The following is a 16,220-nucleotide window of genomic DNA, read 5'->3' as shown; positions in this document are numbered from 1 at the left end:
GTGACAAGGGATATTAAACTCCTACTCCAGAGCAGGCAGAGCGTGCTGGTCCTAGTGGAAGGACTTCCCTGACTCTCCTACCAACATTACCTCTGCTGTGTGTGAAGGCGAGCATGGTTTGAATGACAGCACTCCAATGCAGCCTGTTCTGCAAATGTACCCCATGCGCATTTTCAGCCAAGGTCCTAGACATCACTCTCAAACTTAGGTTAGAGTACTCAGCCAAGCTACATGCATGTTTCTGCTTCCTCTGTCGACAATTTGGAGCCTGAAATGATAAAGACATCACCTTCACTAGACAAGGTTTAACCAATTGGAAAATGGCGGCGGTTTATTTGACATAAATCTCAAAAAACGATTTTGCGCTCAAATGAATGGCCAGAAATTTCGCCAACTGCGCGCGCTCGCACTGTGGAGGATCCTATCCAGCATCACATAAAACCCAGGATATGTCATAGGTTTGGGCTAAGCCCCGAATGTTTATAACGTCTGGCTCCGCGCCTGATTAACACTTGGATCGTTAAGCCGACTCAAAAATGATAACATAATGGTAATATAAAAAATTATACGACCCCCTTCCGTAATCATAAATGTTCACACCCTCCAGAAATGTTCACTGCCACCCCAGTCAAAGCAGGCTGCATCCGGCCCTGCCGTACAACCACAAGAAAACGGGGTACAAACCGCGGTTTTTATTTATTTTATTTTTTAAATTTATTTTATTAAAATTGGCAGTGGCAGGGTCCGTTTAGAATGCCTGCATGTTTATAAAAATATTAGATATTTGGCACCAGTGTATCGATAATGTATCGCAAAAGGAAGTAATATGATATATTCCCACATCGATACAGTGTTTCCCACACATAGACTAATTTGTGGCAGTGCGCCACAGAATCAACACCGGCCGCCACATATTGCGTTTCGTTATTCTTTTTTTAAATTTTGTTTACGCTATTTAAAACACGCAGCATACTCGTTCAGCTGCATTTCCTTTCCCCGCTCTCCCTCCGTCTCTCGGTCACTCACGCGTCTCTCTCACATAGGCCTACCATAGAGTTAATATTACTAGAGGAAGCAACTTTTGTCTTCCAAGATGGCGTGAAAGTGATAGATTCGTTAGGCATTGAAGAAAGAGTAGGAGAGGAGGACAGCATCCAACATGCTGCTGTGAGAGAGACAGCTGAAGCAACAGGTGAAGTGGACAAACAGATGTAGAAACAGGCAGGTAAGAAAGCAGGCCCACCCCCCCACCCCCCCCCCCACCCCGGGCAGACACGGGGCGACCCCCCCCCCCCCACACACACACACACACCACAAATTGCTTTTTAATCTGTGGGAAACACTGCGATATTTTGTGTAGTCTGTATCTCTCCCTTCACTGTTGTCTCTCTCCTCTCACTCATTCTTTCTATTCCTCTCCTGAAGAACTGAAAAGGTTTAAAAGTGCAGAAACTCTCTCTTACCTTGATCTCTCTTTGACACTAGACACCACTCTGTCAAAACAATATTGTCTTGTCATCCCCTCTGTTCATGTTCCATCATTATATTTACTTGTCTCATTCTAACTGAAATGTCCTGTTTGTCCTGGTTTATTGTGATGAAAGTGGGACCTCTTGTGGTGGCTCTGTGTCCTGCAGACATGTCCTGAGACCAGGGTTACCATGCCCCACCTTATACTGCATGACAGTGTTGTCTGAAGATAATAGGGGTTTCAGCTTCTTATGATGAAGGGAACTGGAGGGAGGGAAATGAGCCACAGAGGAAATACTTACTGTGGGAAAAGAATTGGGCAAATAAAAGAAAAGTTTCCCCCCATTCCATAACAGCACATGGTTCTTCATCTTTCTGTCCTTGAAATGAAACTAGTTAGGACACACACAGGGCTGTGTTGTTGTTAAATTTTCATGTCAGTCGGCCAATCAACAGCCTTCAGATCCCCTGTGGGGCCAACAACACTAGCCTATTCACATGTTTGGGCTGCATTGCCTTGGAAACCAGGCCCCTAGCACGATGATGTGTGACATTACTGGAGAGGCAGGTCATAACTAGAATCTCAGTTTGATATTTTAAGAAATTAGAAGATTACAGAATAGTTATTTAGCTGAAACAGTCTTTGTTGCTTAAAAAACAATGTCCTTGATATTTGGTATCTTTGATTATAGAGTACAATTGAACAGAATCAAGAAAACTATTAATGTAATATAACTAGCCATAGCAGCTAATCTCTCTACATGTTTTACATTCTACAGTTTTTACATTCTACACTCACAAGAAGTTACTCAGAAACATCTGTATTAGATGTGCAGATGCTTTTTAAGTAGATTTTTCTAATCTCTGTAAAGTACGGTCACATAGCAGATGCTTCGAATAGAAATCTGGGGTGAGAGAATCTGATTTGTTGGCCTGCTCATCTGACGTGCTGCTAGTTGGCCTCAGATTGGCATCCTCCAGGGCAGCTGGACTATACTGTGCCATCTTTTGGGTTGCTAAGGGCATCACCTGTCCTCCTCAGACCTCCCCTTCTTCTGGGTAGGCTGACATCTGCTTCTATCCCAGTAGGCCACTGTCAGAGCATCCTGGAGGCTGGTCCTCTCACCACCACTGCAACCATCACCATCCGGGAGTCTAGAGTTGCCCTCCATGTCTTAGTCCCTCTCCTGAAATCCTCTGCCTTTTTCTCCTAAATAAAATACAAAAATATACATTCTTAATCATTATGAATTGGAGAATTTGGAAGACACAGTCAAAACATTTCAAAACCGTCAGGTTCCCAGGTTAGGTTATTCCCAGCAGTCTGAGTTATAATACTAATCACACTGTTCTGACTCATACACATCAGTTACATTGATATGAAACAGTTATTCATATATATAAACCTGTCTGAACTATTTGATGCATTTTATTTGGGTTTGCATATCCGGCCGTATGGAGTACGTGTGATAAAGGTAGAATGTTGAGAACGTTCATACACCGCACCCACCACGCGCACAAACCCTCGGTTACTAACGTTCCAGTTTTCTCCCTATCTTTCTTCCAGGCCTGCCAGTTAAATATCCACTATCTCAAGGTAGCTTCTCAGCCTGCTTCCTCCTCCACTCCACTCCCCGCCCCCCCCCCCCCCCTCCCTGCTTTACGGTGTTCTCCATGCTTTGAACCCTCTCACTTCCCCTGTGATTGTTGTGAGCTCTGTGCTGCAAACACATCAGATTTACTAACAAAGGCTTTCCTACTGTACCGTTGAACTCCTGCCTCTCTTTTTCATAATGTTTACCTACGGGAACACACAGGCTCAGTTTTGCTCTCTTGCACACACGTTAAGATATGCACACACTTGTCTGTCTAGCACATACACTACACACTTACACTACACACACTCACACATACACACATGCACAACGTTGTTGTTAGTAAATGTGTGGACCACACTGACTTCATCCTCACCATCTTAAATGCACCGTCATTGGCCAGGAGCGCATCACTCCTTCTCCTCATTGGTTGCTAGTGTGGTCCACCTGCCTTCTACTAGTCCATCGCAAGCCTAGACTATAGAAGGCTGTTAGAAAGTTCAGCATGGTTGTGTCTATAATGTGTGTGTATAGTGTGTACCTGGGCATCTTTGGGTGTGGATACAAACTTTCTCCACAAGGTGGCAGTACTGAATCAGTTTGTATGACGCCATCACTTTTGCTAAACTGGCCTGCTCCGGTAAGGCTAATGAGTGTATAAAGTACATATTTTGTTCACTGTTGCTGTTTTTCAAGTTGCCTATTATTCTTAACTGTAACATATCTATACAAATGTATTCCTGCAAAAAGTCACAAGATAAAGTTGTTTATTCACACATCTGCATCTCCGGTGGCTCCAGTGTTAAGATAGACTAAGATAGATCCATAATTATCTGCTCTCGCTCGAATGGAAAAGTGGTTGGCCTGGCAACAGTGCTCTCTCCAGTGGTCCAGTTTCTGTTTGCCTTGTTATCTGACTGAAACAAGAGCCCTAATGGAGCGCCTCTAATTGCCCTCCATGTTGGAGGGCGACTTGGCAACCTAATCATTATCACGACACGGGCACAGAGGCACACCCCCACACACACACACATTGATGCCCGCCTCAGATTGTTGCTGCACAATACAGCTCCAAAGAGATGTCAATATGGCGCCAAAAAGCTGTCACTCACTGTCAGACATCCATTGCAGTTTTGAAAAAGCCCAGCCCTCACTCTTAGAAGAGTGACATACAGCCGTGTTCTGAAATCTTCTTGCTTTCAGAGTGGGTTGCCATTAATTTTTTTATATTTAGTTTTGGTCTTTTGGTATGAACCCTGGGTGTTTAATAAGCCATGAGAATCTCTTGATTGTGTTAAATGGGAAGATAAGACAATTAACCAAGTGTAATGTGGAGCGAAGAGTGAGAGACACAATAATTCTTCTAGCCAGCGTGGTAGAATTTGTAGCATGTTTTGGTAAGTGCAGAGCAACAGGTTTGTGTGCATGCTTACTTGTGTATTTTACAGATGCATACTGCACCTTACATGCGTGTCGGTGTGTGTTCCATGTATCAGAAAGCCAAGCTGGGTCACGGGAAGATGGTGATCGCACAGTCAGACCATCGAAGGTTCAGTCTACCCTCGGGGAACATGGACCGGGTTCGCCTCAATGACTTCCACTTCCTGGCCCTGCTGGGGAAGGGCAGCTTTGGCAAGGTGAGGAGCTTAGTGGTCTTTACTGCACATAAACACACACCATACATACACACCCCTCAAATAAATATATACACACCCCTCACTCGCACATACATATACACATGCATCATAAACACACCATTCTCAAACACACATACCCACACCCCACACACATAAACATGCATACAACACACACCATACACACCATACACACCCACATATACCATACACACACACTACGGACTCTGTGATATCCCTGACCCTGCATGCCGTAGGTGATGCTGGCAGAGATGAAGTTGACAGAGGAGCTGTATGCTATCAAGATCCTGAAGAAGGATGTGGTGATCCAGGATGACGACGTAGAGTGCACCATGGTGGAGAAAAGGGTCCTGGCCCAGAGAGACAAGCCCCCCTTCCTCACACAGCTACACTCCTGCTTCCAGACTGTGGTACGCAAACACACACGCACTCACAGGTACACCGTTAAAAAAAAACTAGTAAAAAAACAGGAACAATCTAGCAGCTAGGACGCCAGATTAAACTCATTAAATTACAGTAAAAACATTTTTTTTATTAACATTAATTAACCGTAAAATAATTGTAATTTTCCTGTACCAAATTTACAAGATATATCTGTAATATTACATTACAGGCTGTTCTTTGCCGGTAAATCTGACTTTTATTTAATTGAACTTCTCTGTAAAAAAACAGTATTTCTAATTTTAAATGTGTACTATTATCCTAAATAAACCAGATTTGCGGGGGAAAAAACAATTTGTAATTGTACAAACATATACGTTGTGTACGTTCACATTATAAACCGATGTTATGACAAATTCCAGTACCAAATTTACAAGATATATCTGTAATATTCCATTACATGCTGTTTTTTACCGGTAAATAGTACTTTTATTAATTAAACTTCAATATAAAAATACTGCATTTTCAATAAATACAAATATTAAATGAAGCCAAAACAATATATCACTATTTAATATGTTCATTCAAAACAAGGCATGTGCACAACAATCAGTATCCAAATAATTACAACTGTAGCGCCGGCTAGGTGTACGAAATGGAGAGTAATATTGCTCTCTGCACATTTTCATATAAAACAGATTAGATCGCCATCTAACTGGACAACGTTCACACTCAGGGTGAACACTTAATTTATCCCAACTACAGACCATCACATTACACATATCAAAACAGAACGAACACAACAACAAAACTCCAAACAATGCTTATGTAACTAAGCTTAAAACTTTGTAGCTTTTCAGCTTGCCGCGGGGCATTCTGGGTAACAGGAGTGTTGCCGCTACACAACTATCTAATCAACTTTCCTTCGTCCTACTCTGGAGTCTTTACATTTATTCATTTAGCAGACACTTTTATCCAAAGCAACTTCCAAGAGAGAGCTTTACTAAAAGTGCATTGGTAAGCAAGGAGATAGCACCAAAAAGGCTTTTGCAGGCTTTACTAGTTTTTGATATTGACTGGTGCATGCTGGGATTGCATGACGTCAACTACCCGAGCTCAGTTCACAATTCAAGGTTCCTATGTCTAAACCAAAAATTATGTTATTAAGAAGTTATTTGTCCGTGGGATGAAAGTAAATATCTGCAAAATAACTGTTAACATTTAGTCATTTAGCAGACGCTCTTATCCATAGCTAGTTTTGAAATTGTGTTTTAAAAGAACATTTTGGTGAAAAAGTTATTAGTATTTGTAAAAAGAAAAAGACATTTTTGTGTATTTTTAATTAACAACATTTGGCTGTAATATTTATGTAAAAATAAAAATTTACAGTTTGCCATTGTCTTTCTATCTGTATTTCCTGTAATTCAGAAATACAGAAAAAAACACTTATAATTTACAGAAAAAGTGCAGTAATTTTATTTTTTTACAGTGTAGGGTCCAGAGTTCCGGAAGTCTCACAGGGAGGGTCCAGAGTTTCGGAAGTCTCACAGGGAGGGTCCGGAGTTTTGGAAGTCTCACTGGGAGGGTCTAGAGTTTTGAAAGTCTCACAGGGAGGGTCCAAAGTTCCGGGGCTCTCACAGGGAGGGAGGGTCCAGAGTTCCGGGGCTCTCAAAGGGAGGGAGGGTCCAGAGTTCCGTAAGTCTATCTGGAAGGGTCCAAAGTTCCGTGGGTCTCATCACATCATCCTACAGCTGAATAATAGAAGAAGCGTCAGTGTGTTCTCTTTGCTTATTCAGAAAGTTCTCACTGAGACTAAAAACTGTCCCCTCCACCCTGGCATTTACACACACACATGTGGACTGTGTGTGTATGTTTGTGTGTGTGTATGTGTGGAGGGGGGAGGGAGGGGTCCATGTCCATTTGTGTATGTGTGTCCTGTTTATCTATGAATAGGTGTGCTGCTCTATTACTTTCCTAGCCTCACTGGGAGCCCACACTCAGACAGAACGGATGCACCCATACCAAACAGCTTCAGCATACTAACGATACAGACCCGTTTTGGAGAGGCTGCTTAGAGCTGTGATGTCGAGACAATGCAGAGAGCGGTGACTCACACCAGGCCGTTCAGTAATACAATAACACACGTCTGAGAGGGTCACACCCCACTTGGAAATGCCCTTTGAGACCTTCAGAGACTTGTCACAATGTGACGGCGTAAATTAAAGGGTTAGCGAGCTTGTTATTGAGGCCTGATATGCATGTGTCACAGCATATTTGTGTGTGCGTTTGCGTGTGGATGTCCACGGGCTTTGTGAATGTAAAATGTACGTGTCTAACTTTCCGCTCTTTCCATTGCCCGTTTTAAGGCATTCCTCTTACTTATCTATCCCACTATCTCCTCCCTCCTATTCTCTTTCGGGCAGGACCGGTTGTACTTTGTGATGGAGTACATAAATGGAGGAGACCTCATGTATCATATCCAGCGTGTGGGCAAGTTCAAGGAACCCCAAGCAGTGTAAGATACTGGCTTTTGAACTTACCGGCCTTAATCATATTGAAGTTAGTACGAGTTGGGTTGGGTGGCGGGGGGGCAGCTAGTAGGCTTTACCTAGTTCTTCAGTAGCTGCCCATGCTAAAAATGCAGCTTTAGCTTAGTCCAGAAAGAGAAAGAGAAAGGGATCTATCAGCTTTCAACCCTCAGACGAATAACATTAACTCTGATTGTGAGGCTTCCTACCAAAGACCTCCATTGCAGATGACCATACATAGTTGTAAGTAGAGGGGAAATTAATCTCACTCGAAATAAGTCAGGTACACCCAAATGCAAGATTCCGTGATTGACAATAAAGTTGTATCGAATGGATTAACAGAGAGAGAGAGAGACAGAGGTTCCCTATTTGCTACATGCAGTTATAACATATGCTCATATACTATTATACTATATAGTATTAACATACTATATGTTCTTCTTCACAATCTTCTGATTGTGGTTCCAGGTTCTACGCTGCAGAGATTGCAGTGGGTCTGTTCTTTCTGCACAGGAAAGGAGTCATCTACAGGTGGGTCCTGCTTATACCTCATCAACTGGGAAATTATATCCAGGAGCTGAGGTGTCAAGTGAAATATCAGGCACTAACCAGAGTGGCCTGCCGCTGCTGACTGTTTGTCAACTCAGGAAAGAAACCCAGCACGCCAGCACCCTGCTGGGTCTGTTTAAAAAATGCAAATGCTCTATGTGTTGTGGAAAAGAATGAAAAGGTTGTGTGAATATTGTGGTGCTCTAAATGAAAGGAACTCATAGAGAGAGAAGAGAGGTCAGTAGACAAAGGTTGAAATAATTAAATTGATAGATTAGGGAGTTGGAGAGAGAGAAAAGTAAACCAAGCTTGGAGTTGTCAAGGCAGAAAAGAGTGTAAATGCAGATATTGGAGATACAATGGATACAATACACATCCAGCAGAGAGGGAGAGAAGCAAGGGAGAGGAGCAGCGAGAGAGATAATCCAGGGAGAGGAGCATAAAGGAAGAGAGATGGCCTGAGAAGAAGTGATGTACACATATTTATCAGAATCCTTCCAGAAGCGTCTGTCTTCAGTTGCCGTGCTCTGACAAGATATATTTTCCACCCTTCATGAACGGAAAGAAAATGAAAAAAAGAAGAATCATAAAAAAATGAGGAAAGATGTTGTACAGGCTGAGGTCATTCTCTTCTTTTCAGTCGGCTCTGTCAAAAATAAATCTCCCCCTCCATTCAGACGGAGGGGAGAGGAGGATGAAGGCATGATAAAGAAAGACTTTGAACGTAGAGAGTAGAACATGCTAGAAGGAGGAGAGAGATGCGGAGGGAAAACCGAGGGGGCTGAGAGAGAAAGGAGGAGCGTGGGAAAACGACTGATTTGAGGCCAAGGAGGTAAAGTTTCTCTAGATACATATGGAAGCGCGTCATTGCCCAAGGTAGAACTGAATGCCAGACTAATGTTTTTATCCTCCCTTTGATTGCTTGTGTAGGAATTTGTCCAAATCAAACTCTTCCAAAAGCACACTAGGAATCTACATACAAATACTGTATGTACACATTTAGAGCCACAAGAAACAAATGCACAGACACGCACAGAACACTTCTAAACTCTTCCTCTTTCTGAACCCTTTCTCTCCCTCAAACACATAAATACAAACATGCACAATAAATCCTTCTGTTGGACCATAGGGATCTGAAGCTGGACAACGTGATGCTGGACTCCGAAGGCCACATCAAGATAGCAGACTTTGGCATGTGTAAGGAGAACATGTATGAAGGCTTGACCACGCGCACCTTCTGTGGTACCCCTGACTACATCGCCCCAGAGGTGAGGACTACTGACTAGAGGGCTTGGTGTAATGACATCTGCATTATGTTTTCTTTTTTTCATATAAATATCAGGGTTTCCCGCAGCACTTTTCAGTTAAGGCGGCCGCCTAAGAAACACACGCCTGCCGCCTTAACTACGTCATAATTTTTTTTATATAGCGATATCCGCTGTTGTCCTGTTTTCTCCCTTCCATTCCAAACCGTGACCAACGCTAGTCTCTGCAGAACGCATTAGTCTATCCCCTCCCCCCCCCGCGCATTAGTCTATCTTAATTTTTTTTATAGCGATATCTGCTATCCAAGCACGTTATAGCTGTGCATAGTCTACTCCTTCTTAGCATCTTAACATGCTGTGATGGCTCCTTGGAGGACAATTAACACATTTTCAGATTTGCTTTCTAATGTCAGGGAGAAGTCAGGAATGAGGATATTTTGACTAATTCCACATTCTGTAGGTGGGAAGGCATTAAAATGTAAAAATGCTGTATGGTCTGATTTTAGAACTGAGATTTTTTTCAACTTAACTTGAAAGTTGCTTCTCAGTAGTTGAGATACTTGAGGTTCAAAGCTAAAAAGTGTGTGAGATTTCATTGATTGGTGCATGTTGTATGTGTGTGTCTGCATTTGTGTGAGTGATTGTGTGTGTGTTTGTGTGAGTGTGTGTGGAAGTGTGTGTATCTGCCTTTGATTGAGTGTCTGTGTTTGGGTGAATGTATATTTTTGTGTACATGTCTGTGAGTGAGTGTATGTGTGAGTACGTGTCTGTGAGTGAGTGAGTGAGTGTATGTGTGTGTACATGACGCAGAAGGTTTCTAACTATACCCACTTCCCCAGGTGGGGTTGTCATCTTAATGTAGACATCTTCTTCCACTCTCCACTCACAGAAGAGTAAAGTTGACAGGTCTGGCTGCCCATAAGTGCGTGTGGATAGGAGTTTTGCATGCATATGTTTGTGTGTCTGCCTATGTGTGTGTCTCACCATATACTCATGAGTCATGGGGGTCAGACTGAGCCCTGGGTCCTCCTCTGGGTCTCTCTCTCTCCCTCCCGACATAGAAGGACACTTTTTACCTCCTCTACTCACCCCCTCCATTCACCTATTCTACTCCCCTCCTCCAATTTACTTCATTCAGCTCCTCCACTCACTTCTTCAAGTCACTGTTATTCACTGCAACATATGTTAATGCTAAAAGTGACCCTTCCCAAAGGATACATTAGTAGCTTTAAAACCATCTAGGTGTGTAATAAACATTCTCTTATGAAAATAACTTGTAAAATAATTTGTCTGGTGAGGTATTTATAGTTATGTAAACTGATGTGTCAAAGGGCTGTTGAAGTCTGAAGTTTGTTTGTGTGTGAGTGTGGATGAGTGTGTTTGTGTGTGCACGCATGTTTCTGCACTTGTGTGTTTTTATGTGTGGATGGAAGCGTGGGTGGAAGTGTGGGCTATTAAATTGGATGTGTGGTGGCTAGCTTTCTAGCGGAACAGGCTGCAATAAAGCGCCGAAGAGTCTGGTCCAAGTTCAGATGCAAAGGTAGTTTATTGATCAAGACAGGGGATACATTCGGTTAGGTCTCCTCAAGCACCAGAGAGAGCCTCCCTTAATCTCATTTACAGCCAGCATTTATACCCCACAGGACATACCATAATTCGTCACATTGAACCCTAGCATGTGTGGATAACTTTCAGTTATCGATCTAAACGGTGTATGTCAGTTTGCCTCGGTCCCAGAAATCTGGGCCTATTTGTACTAGCCGTTCAAAGTCTGGTCTTCGTTAGCTCTATCTCACTTATCTAATATCAGCATGACCCACTCAGGATCCTTCAATGGAAGATTTGTCTTTTTATGCTAAATGTCTCCTTACTCAAATATGTAATGTTCTCGTTATGACCTCTGATGCATCATTGGGTGTGCTTTGCCTTCGGCAAGGGCACAACCTTTGTTCTCTCACATATATATTATTATTATTATTCTTTTTGCCCCCCTAAAACTCAGTCAATATTTGGCCTACATAGACAAAGTAGGTGTCAAAAGTTTCGTCTTGGTAGCGATTGAGTTTCTTCTATTGGAATTTACGTTCCGTTGCATGGTTTAGGCTGAAGTTAAGTCACTACGTCACTAACGTCACGAAAACACGAGTGACTACCTTTGGCAGAACATTCGTTTCGCATCTGTTAACTTGGGGGATAGCTAGGCTAACTATAGCTTTACTGCAAGGCAGCTGCAGAAACGCCACAAGAAAAGAGGCCAGGGTGATAACTATTTACTAATTTTACTTTGTGATATGACACACAATTGTGATGTGTAATGTACAATTTAAGCTGATATTATTAAGGAAGTACATCTACTTTCGGAAACAGTAGTCTACTATTTCACTGAAGTATTAGCATCATGACATTAGCCTGTGTTGCCCGGGCAACACATACTACAGTGGTCTATGATGTATCTGTTTTCAATCGTTAAAATAAACATTCCTCACATATACATTTTCGTTGTAGGATTTATTCTGACATTAGTAAACGATTTGTTGGTGAAATTACCATTACCTGTCGTTTCAAATCAGTGTAGCTCACTGCAACGCTGTAGCTTACGCGAGACACACTACAAAAACATCTACACTACACAGCTGTTTAGGAAGTCAAACAGCGACAGAACATGTTCGGCACTCTCCTTACTTAAATCAAAAGTCTATCTAACTACTAACCTGAACTTCATTGCCACAGCCTAAACGACAACGTTTAGGCTGTTCATGAAAATAATTAATTTCAGCCTAAACCGTACAACGGAACGTTAAATCCAATTCAACCAACGCAATCGCTACCAAGACGAACACAGCAGTAGTCTAGTACTGTACCGTAGTAGTACAATTTACCGGGGCAGCTTCTCCACACAGGGCTATATCGCATTTTGCGTTGTTACTGACAATGGTCGCTATCAGTGAGCTTTTTATGAATGAGCGATTTTCCACTAAATAAATGTCAAGCTTATTTACGTTTTGGGGGGCATATTTTCAGTTAGCAGATGGTACTGTTTGAATCGCGATTCAATCTTCTACTGCCGGTAACGTCGTAGAATAATCTTCAAAGGGGGTTCTTTATTCATGAATGAATGCAATATGAGTAGGCTAAATGCTTGAAAATATCACGAGAAGGGAAAAACTTAAAAGGACGTTTAAGTCATAGAGATTAGGTCAATTTTTACACCGGTCTGCCAAATTTATTCGTTTTGATTCAACGATGAGGCTGCCTCTTGCAGGGGAAATGAGAAGACATCTATTTCATTCTACACTTCACTCGTATTTTCAGTTGTAAATGAGCAGCAAAAAAAATATGCTTTTAAATCTATGTAATCTTTATAAATAATAAGTATGCATTCTTATATAACATATACAGAAATATCAGTTGTAAAAATGTCATTCAAAAACGGACCCCTGTGCAACCGACGCAAGCAAGCACACCCTACAATTTCCCCAGAAATTGTACCCTCTCTAGTTTCTCTTACATGATCGTGCAATCAATAGTGCTATTTAGGTTTTATGCTTAGTGGCCTATAGTTTAAGATAAACTCGTTCAGTTGGTAGTTTTCCATCTAGTTCCCTAAATAGGCCTAGAATGGGGTGTTCTATCCAGTTTTTGGCCCACGACAGATGGTTGGAGAAAAGGCTTTTGTTATAGTGGGTAAAAATATGCCCACTGTATTTAATGGTGGGTGGAGTATGTTGAGATGAGGGAAAACAAGCTTTGTACTAGTTTGCACTGCTGAAAGCAACTATACTGTCCATGGCTGCCACTGTCACCATAGGCAATGTTTTTCTTCACAATGAAGTGCCTACCAAGCCAAGGCTACTGTACAGTGAAAAGAAGCTGACAAGAGAGATATAAACTAGAAACGGCTGTTCCTGCGAAACAGCAGTGAGAATGCTGAAAACCTGAATGGGGATAGCTGACCATGCTAAAAAAGCGGAAAATTGTGAAACTTTAGTAGAAAGTTATAAGCTGAAGCTTCAAAGCAACCGAAAGGTATTTTTGAAAGGGGCTGGAGCAGCATTCCAACAATGATTTGAAAGGATTTACCATTACTTTTAAAGGGAGAATAATTTGCACAAAAACCTTAATATTTAAAAAAGTATAAAAGTGATAAATGAGAAAATACCCGCAAGCTGAAAGCTGAAATGAATTTCAAAAATGTGTGAGTCACACGAAAGAGGCAGTGTGGAATCTGAACTGCATCATCTAACAACGCTAACAGCTAAAATAGCCTACAATGCGGGAGAAGCTGAAAGCTGAACTGTTAAACAGAAGAAGTAGGCTAGCTAGTCAAGAATATTACAAGAATATTATTGTTTTAACAGCTGAAATTATAGTTGGGATAGTAATAGCAGTAGCAGATGTAGCCTACCATTGAGTGTGTTTACTCGGCTTTCTTAGTAGGATTCAATGTGTTGATGGAATGAAACATACAGCAGTAGAGCCGATACAGGAAGACACGGCGACACTTTGTTGCAGAAGGATGATGGTGCAAGTTTTGGCCGTGGAGCATACAACGATTAATAAAAAAGAATCATGTAGACGCGTTTATTGAGTAATCGCATAACTAACTAGAGAGGGTACAATTTCTGGGGAAATTGTAGGGTGTGCTTGCTTGCGTCGGTTGCACAGGGGTCCGTTTTTGAATGACATTTTTACAACTGATTTATGTATATTTTATATGAAAATGCATACTTATTATTTATAAAGATTAAATAGATTTAAAGGCATTTTTTTACTGCTCATTTACAACTGAAAATACGAGTGAAGTGTAGAATGAAATAGATGTCTTCTCATTTCCCCTGCAAGAGGCAGCCTCATCGTTGAATCAAAACGAATACATTTGGCAGACCGGTGTAAAAATTGACCTAATCTCTATGACTTAAACGTCATTTTAAGTTTTTCCCTTCTCGTGATATTTTCAGGCATGTAGCCTACTCATTGCATTCATTCATTAATAAAGAACCCCCTTTGAAGATTATTCTACGACGTTACCCGGCAGTAGAAGATGGAATCGCGATTCAGACAGTCCCATCTGCTAACTGAAAATATGCCCCCCAAAACGTAAATAAGCTTGACATTTATTTAGTGGAAAATCGCTCATTCATAAAAAGCTCACTGGTAGCGATCATTGTCAGTAACAACGCAAAATGCGATATAGCCCTGTGTGGAGAAGCTGCCCCGGTAAATTGTACTACTACGGTACAGTACTAGTAGACTACTGCTGTGTTCGTCTTGGTAGCGATTGCGTTGGTTGAATTGGATTTAACGTTCCGTTGTACGGTTTAGGCTGAAATTAATTATTTTCATGAACAGATTGGCAACGTTTAGGCTGTGGCAATGAAGTTCAGGTTAGTAGTTAGATAGACTTTTGATTAAGTAAGGGGAGTGCCGAACATGTTATGTCGCCGTTTGACTTCCTACAGCTGTGTAGATGTTTTTGTAGTGTCTCGCGTAGGCTACAGCATTGCAGTGAGCAACACTGGTTTGAAACCACAGGTAATGATAATTTCACCCACAAATCGTTTACTTGTAATGTAATGTCATAATAAATCCTACAACGAAAATGTATTTGTGAGGAATGTTTATTTTAAAGATTGAAAACAGATGCATCATAGACCACTGTAGTATGTGTTGCCCGGGCAACAGAGGCTAATGTCATGATGCTAATGCTTCAGTGAAATAGTAGACTACCGTTTCCAAAAGTAGATGTGGGCCTACTTCCTTAATAATATCAGCTAATATTGTACATTACATTTCATAATTGTGTTTCACATCACAAAGTAAAATGAGTAAATAGTTATCACCCTGGCCTCTTTGCTTGTGGCGTTCCTGCAGCTGCCTTGCAGTAAAGCTATAGTTAGCCTAGCTATCCCCCAAGTTAACAGATGTGAAACGAATGTTCTGCTACAGGTAGTCACGCGTGTTTTCGTGACGTTAGTGACGTAGTGACGTTAGTAACGTCAGTGACTGTGGCTAGCAAATTAGCCACCGTTAGCTTCACTTTTCACCACAAAAACGCAATTTCTACTTAAACCATGCAACGGAACGTAAATAAAAATACAACCAACGCAATCGCTACCAAGACGAACCTTTTGACACCGCCGTTGTGTATGTAGTCCAAATATTGACTGATCCTTAGGGGGGCGAAAATAAATAATAACTAGAGAGGATACAATTTCTGGGGAAATTGTAGGGTGTGCTTGCTTGCGTCGGTTGCACAGGGGTCTGTATATTTTATATAAAAATGCATCGGGCCTACTTATTATTTATAAAGATTACATAGATTTAAAAGCATCTTTTTTTTTGCTGCTCATTTACAACTCAAAATACGAGTGAAGTGTAGAATGAAATATGATGTCTTCTCATTTCCCCTGCAAGAGGCAGCTGACAGGCTGAATCAAAACGAATACATTTGGCAGACCGGTGTAAAAATGGACCTAATCTCTATGACTTAAACGTCCTTTTAAGTTGTCCCTTCTCGTGATATTTTCAGGCATTTAGCCTACTCATATTGCATTCATTCATTAATAAAGAACCCCCTTTGAAGATTATTCTAAGACTTTACCGGCAAAAGATAGAATCGCGATTCAAACAGTACCATCTGCTAACTGAAAATATGCCCCCAAAAACGTAAATAAGCTTGACATTTATTTAGTGGAAAATCGCTCATTCATAAAAAGCTCACTGGTAGCGATCATTGTCAGTAACAACGCAAAATGCGATATAGCCCTGTGTGGAGAA

General features: G+C 41.5%; 1 protein-coding gene across 2 annotated transcripts in view; it reads left to right on the top strand.

Moving 5' to 3' along the window:
* prkcab (protein kinase C, alpha, b) overlaps positions 1-16,220 on the top strand; it is a 304,491-nt gene that overhangs the window by 275,601 nt on the left and 12,670 nt on the right. The window contains exons 9-14 of one of the 2 annotated variants that reach the window (XM_067233024.1): positions 3,038-3,067; positions 4,562-4,702; positions 4,957-5,130; positions 7,525-7,616; positions 8,098-8,160; positions 9,308-9,446. In XM_067233024.1, the coding sequence (XP_067089125.1) occupies positions 3,038-3,067; positions 4,562-4,702; positions 4,957-5,130; positions 7,525-7,616; positions 8,098-8,160; positions 9,308-9,446 (639 nt within the window). The remainder of the gene's footprint in view (positions 1-3,037; positions 3,068-4,561; positions 4,703-4,956; positions 5,131-7,524; positions 7,617-8,097; positions 8,161-9,307; positions 9,447-16,220) is intronic. The other variant, XM_067233025.1, reaches the window with a different exon arrangement.

This window comes from Osmerus mordax, chromosome 3, assembly GCF_038355195.1.
Source record: "Osmerus mordax isolate fOsmMor3 chromosome 3, fOsmMor3.pri, whole genome shotgun sequence".
Classification (NCBI taxonomy): Eukaryota; Metazoa; Chordata; class Actinopteri; order Osmeriformes; family Osmeridae; genus Osmerus; species Osmerus mordax.
The sequence above is the reverse complement of the archived record's forward strand: the minus strand, read 5'-3'. Positions and strand labels throughout refer to the sequence as shown.